Source organism: Peromyscus californicus, unplaced genomic scaffold (genome assembly GCF_007827085.1).
Source record: "Peromyscus californicus insignis strain IS unplaced genomic scaffold, ASM782708v3 Scaffold_3__1_contigs__length_106647218, whole genome shotgun sequence".
NCBI classification, from domain to species: domain Eukaryota; kingdom Metazoa; phylum Chordata; class Mammalia; order Rodentia; family Cricetidae; genus Peromyscus; species Peromyscus californicus.
The window spans coordinates 55165645-55179645 of record NW_026294551.1 but is presented as its reverse complement, the minus strand read 5'-3'; the positions used below and the strand labels follow the sequence as shown (position 1 = coordinate 55179645).

At 48.7% G+C, this 14001-nt stretch overlaps 1 protein-coding gene across 1 annotated transcript; it reads left to right on the top strand.

Annotated features, from left to right (window-relative positions):
• The first annotated feature begins 3729 nt into the window (after nucleotides 1–3729).
• Rcvrn (recoverin) lies at nucleotides 3730–12564 on the top strand. Its single transcript, XM_052757174.1, has 3 exons — nucleotides 3730–4533; nucleotides 8877–8988; nucleotides 12061–12564. Exons 1-3 carry the CDS (start codon nucleotides 4153–4155, stop codon nucleotides 12174–12176), a joined length of 609 nt encoding a protein of 202 aa, XP_052613134.1. The 5' UTR covers nucleotides 3730–4152; the 3' UTR covers nucleotides 12177–12564.
• The last annotated feature ends 1437 nt before the right edge of the window (nucleotides 12565–14001 follow it).

Below are 14001 nucleotides of genomic sequence, written 5' to 3'. Positions count from 1 at the left end.
AATGTTTTAGATACTGTCCTCTCAGGCCGTAGCACACTTTTGGGAAGTGGTAGGACCTTTAAGAAGTGGGACTGGACTAGGCCTTCTGCATAGGGAGAGAGTTGTGTAGCTTGATCTGCTTAAGGGGCCCCCTGGCAGTAGGATCAGAATCCAAGAATCCATCCCCGGTCCCCGGTGTGTGTGTGTGGGGGGGGGGGGAGTGGGAGGGGGTTGGACCTGCCTCTACTATATGTACCTCCCCATAGGAGGCCTTACCTTCTTGTAGGAGGGAATGGGGGGTGGTTTGGGAGGGGGAGGCTGGAGGGTCGGGAGGAGGGAAGAGGGAGATTGTTGATTGGTATGTAAAATGAATAAAAAATTTTCTTAATAAAAAAATGAAGTGGGGCCTCAGGTAAGGGAGTTAGGTATTTGGAGGTGTGCCTTTGGAAAGTCCCTTGATGCCCTGGCCTCTTCTCACCACCACCACCGCCACCACCACCGCCACCACCACCACCACCACCACCACCACCACCCGGCACACCCACTCTGATAGGCTGCCTCCGCACAGGCACATGAGGATGACTGTGGACAGAAACCACAAAAAAACTGTGAGCCAAGAGAAGCTTCTCTTCTTGCATTGATTGTCTTGGGTATTTTGTCGCCGTGACAGGAAGCTGATTCACAGTGGACCTGACAGGTGGCTCTCCCAGCAGTGAAGACCAGCTTCCACCATCAGTGGCCTGTTAGCAAACAGGCTATACATTTCACACACCTGCCTGGAGACTTCTGGGTTCTGTTCTTCATGATTCATACCTTGAGCACCCACACCTCATCTTACATAGCAACCCTGGGGTTCCAGATGTCTCCCCTGATCCCAGCTAAGCCAAGGGCTCTGCCCACCTTCCCTCTCCATGGCAAGAATTTGAATCTAACACGCCCATGAGGGTTCTTCCTTGTGTTCTGGGCTCATACCTGAGCCACTACAGTGTGCAACTCCCTGTCTTGGGCCGATTTATTTCTCCTTCATTTACTTAGAAAGCTTGCTGTGGCCTCCTGGCCCCCAGCACCGTGCCGGGCTGCAAACAAACTTCCTGCTGGCTGAAATTGAGATGGTTCAGTGGGTAAAGATGTTTGCAGCCAAGCCTTGTAATCCAAGGTCCATCTCTGTAATCCACAGGGTAAAAACAGAGAACCAACACTTCTGTACATTGCCCTCTTACCTCCATATTCATGTCATGTCCATGTACACACACATACACACACACACACATATATGCATGCAAACACATACTCATATATGCATATATATGTGAATGTTTTAAGAAATTGTATTTTAAAATTTTAAAGATCTGAGATCAATTTCAGTTCTTTGGAGTGCTCTGAGGTTAAGAACAATTGCTATGCAATTGTGAGTTCAATCGGAATCCACACAGAAAACCAGGTGTGTTCGTGCATGAGTCTGCACCCCCAGTATTGTGAGGGAGCAGAGACTGGGCTTGCTGGAAACCAAGATGCTTCAGGTTCAGTAAAAGATACAACCCCCTCAAGGAGTAAGAGAAAAAGTCATAGAATGGGACACGTGACATCCTCCTCTGGCCTTCATGTGCATACACAGGCTTACATATGCACATATACCTCCCCCCCCCCTCTCTCTCACACACACACACACACACACACACACACACACACACACACACACACACACACCAAAAATTACTTAAATATGATTTCAGCATTTCTTTTGAGTAGCTTAAAGATCTTGCAACATTAATCTGACCCTGGAGTGGAAAAAAAAATCCAACTCCAACTCAGATTTTCCTCCTGTCCATTCATAGCTCTGGTCACCTGTGATCCCAGAGGGTGTGGTGCTTTTACCCACCTGCAAGAACCAGTCATCGTCCCTGGACAACAGCTGGATGTCCCCTAGTGCAATCAGCTCTGACATTATGAACCTAGGGAAAGCATCTGACCCCAACTTGGGGTTGAGGGCCCCGTCCTCAAGATGGCCTCACTTCATACAACCAGCTCTAAGCCCAGGCCTCTATAATAAAACAGGGTCCTTCTAAAATAAGCATCCTATCACTCAACTATCTCATAAGGTAGAGCAGTGCACTGGTTTTTATTTCAACTTGACACAAGCTAGAGTCATCAGAGAGTGGGGGGAGCCTCGATTGAGAAAATGTCTCAATAAGATCGGGCTGTAGGCAACCCTGTAGGGCATTTTCTTAATTAGTGATCAAAGAGGGAGGGTCCAGCCCATTATGGGTGGGGCCATCCCTGGGCTGATGGTCCTGGGTTCTATAAGAAAATAGACTGAACAAACCATGGGGAGTAAGCCAGTAAGCAGCACTCCTCCATGGCCTCTGCATCAGCTCCTGCCTCCAGGTTCCTGTCCTGTTTGAGTTCCTGATCTGACTTCCTTCAATGAACTGTTGTAGCAACAGAAGCCAACACTGTTGTAGAAATATAAGCTGAATAAACCCTGTCCTCCCTATCTTGCTTTTGGTCATGGTGTTTCATCATAGCAACAGTAACCCTGACTAAGACAGGCAGAGAAGTCCTTGACAAAAGCAGAAAAGGGTGGTAATAGATTAGTTTCTAGGGGATGCTTGGAAAAAAGAAATCTCAGTTTGCAATGCTCAGCGTTGTATGGAGGGTCAGGCAAAAGGACAGCATCAGATGGTAGCGATGGGTTTTTCTTTCTAAAACTTACTATATCCCAATCGTTTTCTAGCCTCTAAAGAAATAGCAAGGGTCGGGGACGGGCAGCCATGAATGGTGCGTGAAAACAGCAAGGACCACAAAATCTTACAACCCCTGTGACTACATTCGAATGACACATTCACCTGTGTCCTCTGCCAGTGTGGCAGGCCTCTCTGTCCCTTGCCACCTGCCTGGTCTGCTTGCTTTTATTCAGTCTGCCTGCTCACCCTTACTCGGCAGCTTTATTTTACCCTTGTTACTGAGGAACAATAACAACACTGCTTGACTTACAACAGGGCCAGGTCTCGATGCCCCTGTCTTAAGTTGAACACGCTATAAGGGAACATGCATCCCGTTCACCTGACCCACTGAGCTCTGTAACTCGGGCTTGCCCTCTTCAGTCCGCTCAGAACACTCCACTAAATCCTCTGGGGTAGTAATCTCCTGCAGTTGTGTAGGCATGTTTTGTACTGTGGTAAAGTCAAAACATTTAAGTGAACTCTTGGTGAGTCTGGGGACCGTGCGTGCCTACGAGTGTGTGTGTGTGTGTGTGTGTGTGTGTGTGTGTGTGTGTGTGTGTGTGTGTGTTCAGCACTTCCTTGGGTCAGTTTGAGCTATTTTGTCACTGTTCTGGCAATGGAGGTAACAACCAGTAGGAACACAATCCTTCCCTTTCTGGAAACGTCCATTTTGACAGACAATTTGGGGTCTACCAATGGACGTGGGGAAGGGGTGCCATCATAGAGTGGTGGATGAAAGGCCTTGCTGAAAAGGTGACTGGGTGAAGGATTAGAAAGGCATCCCATGCAGAGAGAAGTTAAGACCAGGCTTTTTGGAGCCCACTACCTATGATGGGACACCTTGGCACAGCCTTGAGGCAGGGGGAGGAGCTTGGACCTGCCTCTTCTAAATGTACCTCCCCATGGGAGGCCTTACCTTCTTGTAAGAGGGAATGGGGTGTGGGTTTGGAGGGTGGGCAGGAGGAGGGAACAGAGGAATCTTTGATTGGTATGTAAAATGAATAAAAAAAATTTCTTAGTTAAAAAAAAAAAGGAACATGCCCTAGGTTAAGTGGCAGAGCTGGAATTTAAACCCAGTTGTCTCAAGCCCCCAAATCCCTAACCACAGCCTTATAAGGTTCTGTGGGTGCCCCTGGGATGGGGGAACACACACAGGGACCAGAATGACTCTTCCAGGACTTGAGTGCAGAAGAATGCTTGATTCAAGGGTCCCCACTCTGGTCCTTTCTTCTCAGCAGACACAGAGGAGGTGAGTGACTACCCTTAGCTCTTTATTTTAATCTCAGGAGGGCTCTGTGCCCCTCCTCCCTCCAAGGACTGGGAGGAACTGTCTGCAAATCCCCCCTAATCCATCAGCACCTGGGTCTCCACCCTACAGCTGCACACAGCCTCGCTAGCCAGGCGACCACACTTGTCCCTCCCGCCCCCACGCCGCCCACTCTCCCTCACCATGGGGAACAGCAAGAGCGGGGCTCTGTCCAAGGAGATCCTGGAGGAGTTGCAGCTCAACACCAAGTTTACCGAGGAGGAGCTGTGTGCCTGGTACCAGTCCTTCCTGAAGGAGTGCCCCAGCGGCCGCATTACGCGGCAGGAGTTCGAAAGCATCTATTCTAAGTTCTTCCCGGACTCAGACCCTAAGGCCTATGCGCAGCACGTGTTCCGCAGCTTCGATGCCAACAGCGACGGTACGCTGGACTTCAAGGAGTATGTGATCGCGCTGCACATGACCACGGCGGGCAAGCCCACGCAGAAGCTGGAGTGGGCCTTCTCGCTCTACGACGTGGATGGCAACGGGGCCATCAGCAAGAACGAGGTGTTGGAGATCGTCATGGTCAGTGTGTCTCTGTCCCTGTCGCCTGTGTGGGATGGGGAGGAGGGCATGGGGTGGAGGCCACAGATGCTGTGTAGCCCAGTGGAGTGGGAAAAGGAAGGACCACCAACGTACTGAGAGAATCAGAGGGTACCTCCCCATAGTGTCATCTGCTTCCCAAAGAACAATCGGGGTGTTTCCTAATACAGTTCAAATTTTCCCTTCCTCCTTCTTCCCTCATCCCTCCTCCTCCCCCTCCCTCCTCTCCCTCCCTCTTCCCCCTCCTCTCTCCCTCTCTTCTCTTCCTCCTTTCCTCTCTCTCTTTCCCCTTTCCCATTAAGTCTTCAGTTTTTGGGTTGTTTTGTTTTGTTTTATTCAGTAACACACATTTAGATTCTACGACAGTAAAGTTGAAACACATACGTTTCAATTATAAAGCATTGACCACAGTGGGGGACATGGAATCTAGGTCCTGATTGGTTCTCTTCCTGATCCTGGTGTGGTGGGCCTAGGCAGGGATCCTCAAGGTTCCCGCTCCACTCCGTGGAGTTCTCTGTCTCCTCTCCTTTCTGCCTACAGTTTGTTCTGAGTATTTTTGCTGTCTTACAAGTAGTTCTTTTTTTATTTAATATATAATCAGTCTGTGAAACTTAGAAATGATGCCAAAGGGATGTTGCAGACTAAAATCCATAACCAATGTACTGACTGTTAGTCCATTGCTACCCACCTTTCCAGTGTTTTATCTGCTTTAAGACAATTCCGGAATCCTAACATATTTACATGTGACTTTTCCCCATGCCTTTCCTGTTATTCTTTTATCATGAATATTTTCTATATCATCACAAATTTTTCAGAAATATTTTTCTGGGAGTCTCCCTGTGCCGTTCAGGCTGTCCTCAGGTTCTCAGCTTTCTTGCTTCAGTCCCCACAGTAGCTGGGATTACAGATGTGACCATAGGCAGTTTAAAAATATGTTAAGAGCTACTTAAAATTCTACCCTATGGAAATGTCCTAAGGTCATTCATTCAAGCATTCCTAGAGTTTTAGACATCAGAGAACTTCAGTTCCCCCCCCCATATTATGTCACTGAAGTTCTTTCTTTGAGTGTCTTCCGATTTTCCTCCTAACCCAGCCCCCCTCCCCCGTCCCTATCACTTGCTTTATTTTTTGAATTCCATTCCTGTTAGAAGGGACAATATTCTTCATATTTTGTGTAATGTTTGGTACATTTGTAATCATGCTTTTTTGCTTGCAAAATTCTCCCTGTCCCTTATTAGGATAAACCACAAACATAATAGCAAGGCCTGTAGCTAGGGGCAGGCTAGGTCATCTCTGGAAAAGGGTCCGACAAGTGGCACTCTCACTGTCTGTGGGGCAAAGCCTAGAGCAACCTCCTCTGGGTTAGTTTTGGAGTCCCTGGGTGGCACGGGGTGGGGACCAATTCAAAGCCACCTAAAGCGTGCTAGGTTGATGCTCTTCTAGGAAAAGAGGAAGGAGAGGAGCAGAGAGAAGAGGTAGGGAGGAAAGGCTGAGGCTGTGCAGTGTCCAAGGCCTCGCTAGTCACCGGGTCACAAGGTCATTGTGAAAGCATTGGTCTGGAAGCCAGAAATGATGAGTTCTTGTGCCAGTTCGGACACCAACTCACTATTCGACCGTGGGAAATGCATACAACCTCCCCTGGTCCAGAGTGAGGCTTTGATGATTTCTATGGCCTTTCCCAGAACCCTGAAGGCTTGACTCCCTCCCACTCCACCACCAACCAGCTCAATGTTGGAGGAGAGGTTACACAGAGAGCCAGTCACAGCCAGTATTTAGCCATCATGCCTGGACATGGTGCCGGTAGATCAGGAGAGAGGAATTCTGGGAGTCATCTATACTTCTGCTCATTTTAGGGGGTCTGTGTGCTGCCTATAAAGGCCCTTCCCTGGACTACCAAGGTTGGTGTCCTTCTCATCCTAGCACCAGTGGGCAAGAGCACTCCTTATGGATGTTGACCCCCCTGAAGTCCAGGCTAATTTCACAGGCATTGTTACCCTTTTGTAGTGTCCTTGAGTCTCCAGGGAGGCAGGGGGTTTGGTCAAAGGCAGCAGCTGCCCAGGTTCTCTTGTCAATGTACCTACCCACAGTCTGAGCCTGCCTAACAACTGAGGATCTATAGCCTTGAGTGTCCTCTGTGAACCTGGCTGGACCCAGAGCTGCTGAGCCAGTAGAATCCTAGAAACCTGGTATCAGGATAAATAGGGACCACCTTGTTCACTTCTCTGATGTCATATAGGTCAGGAGCACTTCTGGCTTTGTCCTCGATTGGAGGAATCCTAACATATTTACATGTGATTTTTCCCCATGCCTTTCCTGTTATTCTTTTATTATGAATATTTTCTATGTCATCACAAGTTTTTCAGAAACATTTTATTTTTCTGGGAGTCTCCCTGTGCCGTTCAGGCTGTCCTCAGGTTCTCTGCCTTCTTGCCCCAGTCCCCACAGTAACTGAGATTACAGATGTGACCTCAACCAGATTAAAAATATGTTAAGAGCTACTTAAAATTCTACCCTATGGAAATGTCATAAGGTCAATCAGGATAAATAGGGACCACCTTGTCCAATTCTCTGATCTCATATAGGTCAGGAGCACGTTTGGCTTATTGGAGAGAGAAGAGGCTGGAGGGGATCCATGGGCCCAACACCCAACCTTTCTCTGGATTCCTCCCTCAGCTGGAGGGTATCTAAGGGAATTTCTGTGTCCCAAGCAGACCTTCGCAAGTCTTGTTCACACCTCCCTTCCACCTCACCAACCTAGTCTATGATCTTCAGAAATGAGCTAAGCAGCCTCGGGTATAATGCAAGAATGCAGATTCTAGAACCAATCTGCCAGTGTTAGAATCTCTGCTGCCCTGGGTAACTTTGCAGAAGTTTGATGTTTCCAGGTTTGTTTGTTGTCTGTAAAATGGGACCAACAACATCCTCTCTGTAAGGTTCTCTTGAGAATTAATCTAAAAATGCTTAGAAAAGTGATGTGAGTGTTTAGATAGATGCTAGCCTTTATGGTCGTAGGCTAACATCTGGTTAGTCCTGCTAGAGAACTGGGAAACCTTGCAGACCCAGAAGACACTGCTTGATTCGTTCAAGCCTGTGGGAGGCAGGGTCTATGCTAGTGGCCCCCAAACTTCAACCTTGGCACTGCTGTGGGATTATTGTTGGATATTTCTATTTATTACTTTTTTTTTCCTGAACAAAACTATGGCGTCTACTCAGAAAATTCAAATGGCACACTAAAAAGCAAGTTTTCCTCCATATTCACTGTCCCTTACAAAGGTCTCAAAGGTGCTGATGATGCCTGGGTCCCGCCCTCAGGAATTTTGATTCAGTAAAACATGTGGGGCTTTGGTAGGCACCTGGACTGTAAACTTGTTGCCTTAGAGGGCAGCTGATGCTCCAGGCTGTTTGGGCATCAAGAAAGAGAAGTCATGATGTGGTGGCCCAAACAATGGCCAGGGGCTTTCTTTTCTACACATCCTCTCCAACACTTACCTCTGGTCTTTGTGTCTGAGGTGGGAGTGTTTATTGCTGTGCTGAGGATCAAACCTGGGCCTCCCACATGCTAGAGCTTTACCCCAGCCCCATCCAACAAGAGACCCAGACAAGGCAAGCTTTTACAAGAGTAGCTGTCCCAACAGGTGGAAGGGATACCTCGCTATGGTCTTGATTTCCATTTACCTAATGACTAATGAAGCTGAGCACCTTTTCACATACTTGTTGGCCATCTTTATCTTTTCTATTTATTTTTTTTAAGAAACGTCTGTCCAGTTCCCTTGTCTGTTTATAATTCAGTTATTTATTGTTTTGTTTGCGTTTGGGTGTGGTTTTGTTGGTTTTGTTTATTTGTTGTTTTTGTTTGTTTGTTTGAGACAGAGGCTCACTATGTAGCCCTGGCTATCCTGAAGCTCCCTGTGTAGACCAGGCTGGCCTCTTTCTCTTTTTCCACCACCCTCAACAGCACTTACTGTTTTAGCATTGAGTTGGAGGTGTTCTTCATATATGCTATATACTAATCCCTTATTAAAGTAATCCTTATCAAAGGATTGTAAATATTTTCTCCTATCCCAAGGTTATCTAATCTTGCTGTCTCCTTTGTGGTGTAGAAGCTTCTTAAGTTTTAATATAATCCCAATAGTTCAAATATCATTATCACAACCAATGTCATGAAGCTTAATGCGCCCTCCAGGAATTATATAGTTTGGGCTAGAAAATTAAGTCTTTAAGCCATCTCTGGTAGATTTGTGTGTGTGGTGTGAGACTCGGATTTCTCAGGACCGCCAAGCCCTTACTGCTCCTTGTGACTAGATATTTCTCTCGGTCTGCTACAGGCTATTTTCAAAATGATCAAGCCTGAGGATGTGAAACACCTTCCAGATGATGAAAACACCCCAGAAAAGCGGGCTGAGAAGATTTGGGCATTCTTTGGAAAGAAAGAGGATGGTGAATTCCTTTATCTTTATTATTTCTGACTTTACAGCCTCTGCTATTTCCTGGAGACCCCCAGCAGGATTCCCTCTTCTGAGTCCCAGTGCCCAGGCCGGGGATACTTCTTGTCACCACACTTTCTCCAAGCTATCTTCAAAGTCAAGGGTAGTGGTTAGCCAGATGCATCGGCAAGGACTAGGTCTACTACTACCCTCCAGCCGACGGGGGGTACCAACACACCCCTATTACTCACCAAACTCACTCACTACCTGGACTTGTTGGGGAAGGAAGGAAAACACTATATATCCCAGGTTGACAGTGAACTAGTGGTCCTCCTGCCTCAGCTTCATGAGTACTGGGGTGTCAGGTTTGGCAGTCTTTTAACCTAGAACTAATGTAAAGTATGCAGGCTCACTGACCATGTGTACACACTGGCAAGTTTACAGGAATGCTGCCTTTTCTCTCTTCTAGCTGCTTGCTGTGCGGATGTTCCCTGCACAGTGAGAACAGGAGTAGATGGCCACTCACCCAGCAGAGACCCCAGGACTAACCAAGAAGTTAGTTTCAGTGACCTCAAAACCCTACCAAGAAGGGATTAGATTCAATGACATTGCTAGGAGTTTATTGAGACAGCCACCAAGGGAAACCGGGGAGGGACCTGTGGCTGGGAAAGTCCATGTCATGAGGACCTGGCCCCCATCTGGGAATCAGTACAGGGATAAAGGACGAGGAGGAAGGATAGGTAAGAAACACCTAGGCCGTGACACTCTAAGACAGTGCCGGCAGTCATTGGGATGTCCTCACTGGGCCTCTCAGTGTCCTTGCGCTGCTTAGTGACTGCCTGGGAGCAGCCTCTGGAGCTTGAAAGAGTGATGAATTCCAGAATGCGGCAGCTGGAGCTGTTGGTTCATGGCACACATGGCCATTATGGGAAGGATACAGTACAAGAATTGGTATCATCTCACACACACACACACACACACACACACACACACACACACACACACACGTGCAAGCATGCACGCACGGTGGGAGCGGGGGAGGGGGGGCAACGACAGACAGACAGACAGACAGAAAGAGTCAGACTGACTTAGTGTCAGACAGGGTCTACAGATTCATAGCCACACGGGGCTTGATAATATACTTGAGTGCAGTGGATGATAGCCCCACTGAGAGACAGGAACTGGTAAACAGCCCTGAAGAGTTCTCACATTTCCCCTTGGGAAATACGGAGCTTATTGCTACCATGTCGTATAATTTTCTTTTATTTTTTTAAGAGATATAAGCATCCAAATTGTTTAAAACCTGAGGTGTCTCAATAAATACAGTACAGCGTGGCTCAGGCATGTCTGACACACCCTGGTGTGTCCTCTGGAGCACGCCCTTACCAGGGCTAAAGAAACAAATCCTCAGAAGGATACAAAATAGAGGTGGAGATGATCTGTCCCTACTCCACAGTCCAATGATGGCGTCAGAGGAAGACCCTGGGGCGGGAGCCAGGGTGAGGCAAGCAGGCTCTTGGAGCGCACAATTCATAGCGGTGCTCACTCTCAAGGGGCAGCCGTATCCCTGCACCCCCCTAAAAGTGAACAACTCCTTACATATTGTGCCTAGACACTCCCCTGGCTCCATCATGCACCCAGCCCCATTGGCACTTGTCCCCTGGACTCTTGGCTTGCATGGATTCTGGCTGGGTTAGATGGCTTCCTGTGACACTTAGCTTCTGAATCCTCCCCCACTTCCCTCTGGATCTGTCCATGTATCAGGGTCCCTCTGCTACTGTTTGCTAATCTGAAAAGTGCTCCACAGGAAAGGCTGGTGTTAGAAGGCTGGCTGTCACTCCTGCTGGTGTGTGTGTGCGCGTGTGTGTCTGTGTGTGCGTGTGTGTGTGTGTGTGTGTGTGTGTGTTTCACATGCCTCATCTGAAGACAGCGTTGTCATAGTAGCAGGCTCCAGGGATGGGACTTTCGAGCTTGGAGTGAGGCTGGTGAGGCAGTTAGAACTTTGAAATACAATTTCACCACCCAGACTTAGGCAGAGAAGTATCCTGGATCCCAGCTCCAATGAGAACTAAGGATGTCCAAAGGCCGTGAATGTAAGCCAAGGGAAGTCGAATCCAACTCTGCGGTATTGTGTCCACACTGTACGGAGGATCGTGAGAGTGACCGTGAACAGGAAAGATCTGTCTCATCCTAGACGTCCTTCTACACAGGAATGTCTTCCCACAAGACCCTCTGAGGATGAGCTTTGCCTCACTCTCTTCTGCCACACCCCACCCTCTGTGATGTTTGTAACCCCAAGAACAGCAGCATGAGGCACAGAGAGGAAGGGTGCAGTGCCATGCTTTGGCTGCATACACACACACACACACACACACACACACACACACACACACACGTGCACATACACACGCATGCACGCACACAAGGAAGCCTGGCTGGCTAAAAGCAGAGGCTCTCTCCATCCTCATCCCAAATGAAGTAGAACAGATTGAGAGATGAGGAACTGCAAGCAGGGGAGGCAGTCACAAAGGACGTGTCACCTGGTGTCACAAGGTTGTTTGAGTATTATGGGCACACAAGAGACTTTGCTGCAAGCAAGGCTATCCTTAGCATGCCTCTATTCCCTTGATCTCTCACTCGTCACTCCTTTGGGGACACAGTTCCTACTTCCCCACTGAGACTTTCGGCCTGCCTCTCTCAGGCTCCTAGATTTTCCCCCAGAACTTTAGGCTAGAGCTGTGGGGTAATTTTGAAAGCATATGAAAAGAGGTATTTATAATCATTGATGATTTCGATGTGTAATAACCAGCAAGGCAAGAGCTCTGCCCAAGCAGAAGGAATAGGGTATAGGAATAGGTTCTTCGAGACATCTATGATGCGAGTATTTGGTTGTCTTGGGCTGATTTGAGGGAGGTTCAAGGGTCTTGAAGGAGGGGTGATATCTGGGAGGGTAGTGGGGGTCCCTGGGAGTGCTGAGTGTTCAGTATATTTTCACACAGTTTTACTCGGAGTGGAGGCTGGGTATCATCGCCTTTTGCAGCTTGCGACAGCCAGTCCTGACTAATGCTTCTCCTCGACTGCACAGATAAACTTACAGAGGAGGAATTCATCGAGGGGACCCTGGCCAATAAGGAAATTCTACGACTGATCCAGTTTGAACCTCAAAAAGTGAAGGAGAGGATAAAGGAAAAGAATCAGTGATGGGAACTGCTCATCTCCTCCCCCACCCCTCACATAAACACCCGCAGTGTGAGCATGCTCGTATGTCAGCATGCTCGCGTGCACGCACGAGTGGGCACACACACACACACACACACACACACACACACACACACACACACCCTGGGCCTGGAGAGATGGGGAACCAAACCTCTCCTTGCCAACTAAAGGTCCTTAGCAGGACACGGTTTCTGCTTCCTTTTGTCTTCGGTGACCCTCCCTTCACACCCTACCTGTCTCCTTCTCCTGCCCAGGTAGCCTTGTGATAATCCCAGGCTTAGGTCATAGGAGTCCCAAATGTCAGCCCTGCTTAAGCTCCTTTGGGGATTGCTGGGTAAGCAGGTTGCAATAAATGCAAAAGGACTGGGCACACAGCTGGCTGGTCATTCTCCACCTGGAAAAGGAAACGCTTCCTGGCAGCTGGAGGGGTTGATGTGATTGCAGCTCTAGGCCAGCGAGGGTGCTGAAGGAGATGCGCGTGGCCCTGAGTTGTGCTCTCCTGAGCGATAAAGGTCCCGAGGGAAGATGATGGATCTTGTTTCTTCGGGTTAGGATTTTTTCAAGACGAAGTCTCACACTGGAACCTATACTGATCTTGAACCCAGAACAATCTACCTGCTTAAGCCTTCCATGAGCTAGCATTACAGGCATGGGCCTCTCCACCAGGCGGATGGAGCTTGATGCCAGGACCAAGGTTACCATGGTGACTTGCAGAGCACTAAGGGAATACATAACACTCTAGGGGCTGGCCTGTCAGTAATGACTAGAGAAGCTGTTTCCGATGAAGTGATACATTCAGACCCACTCACAGCAGACTCCAGGGGGAGATGGGAGGAAGGCAGAGAGCTCGCATCTCAGAGTGACTGGCACAGCCACGCATGCAGGAAGGGGCATCTGCTTCCAGAGAACTGTAAACCCGAAATGCCCTTCGCAGCCTTTGCCGCTGTGCCAGTACAAGTGGGAAAGGTTTGTTTTGGTGAGCAAGCTCCTAGCAGGGTGGATAGAATACATGGGCAAGACTGGGGGCCAATGGTGACAATGGCGGCCTGGGTTCAGGAGTGGCAGAGGGACGAAAGGACAGCTGCAGAGGGTAGCATCCTGCCACTGACACGTAAGAAAGGAGAGGAGCAAGGATGGCAGGGGGCCCGTGGCTGGCTACATAGCAGTGCCATCTACTGAGACAGGAAACCTTGGGGTGGCACTGTTTTCAGGGGATGGACAGGAGCCCTGCCTGGTTGGGTGGGTAGTGAAGAGTGAGCCACAGATGCCCCCCTCCCCCCAGGCCCTCATGTAGGAGACAAGGAAATAGAACTCACAGAAGCAGCTTGTCCAAGGCCAGCCAGCTGAGAAGCAGAGACTGAGCCAGGGACATGTACCAGGATACATGGCTCCCTTGGAGCTCCAGGGCTGGGGACACCTAAGAATGCCTCAAGTGGCTTCTCCAAGACCACACGACTCGTTGTGTAGAAAGCCTACTGATTCTCCAGCCTCAAGTTCCAAGATGAGGTCAGGGAAATATATGGATGCTCCGACCTGTACACAATCCCCTGAGGCTGGGGTGTCTCCCTTTGCTGGTGTTTGGGGTGATCCTTGCAGCTCCCAAGATTTAGCCACAGTGATGTCCCAATTACCAACCTAGAGACGCTGCTCTTGGGAGAAAGAGAACAAGACAGTGAGCACCTGAATGCTGTCTGTGAGTCAGGCACAGTGTGAGGCTCTTTGCAGTTACTATTCTAGGGATGGAAGTATTACCACATCTGCAATATAGATGAGAACACTGAGGAAAGAAGAGTAGGACTTAGGACTT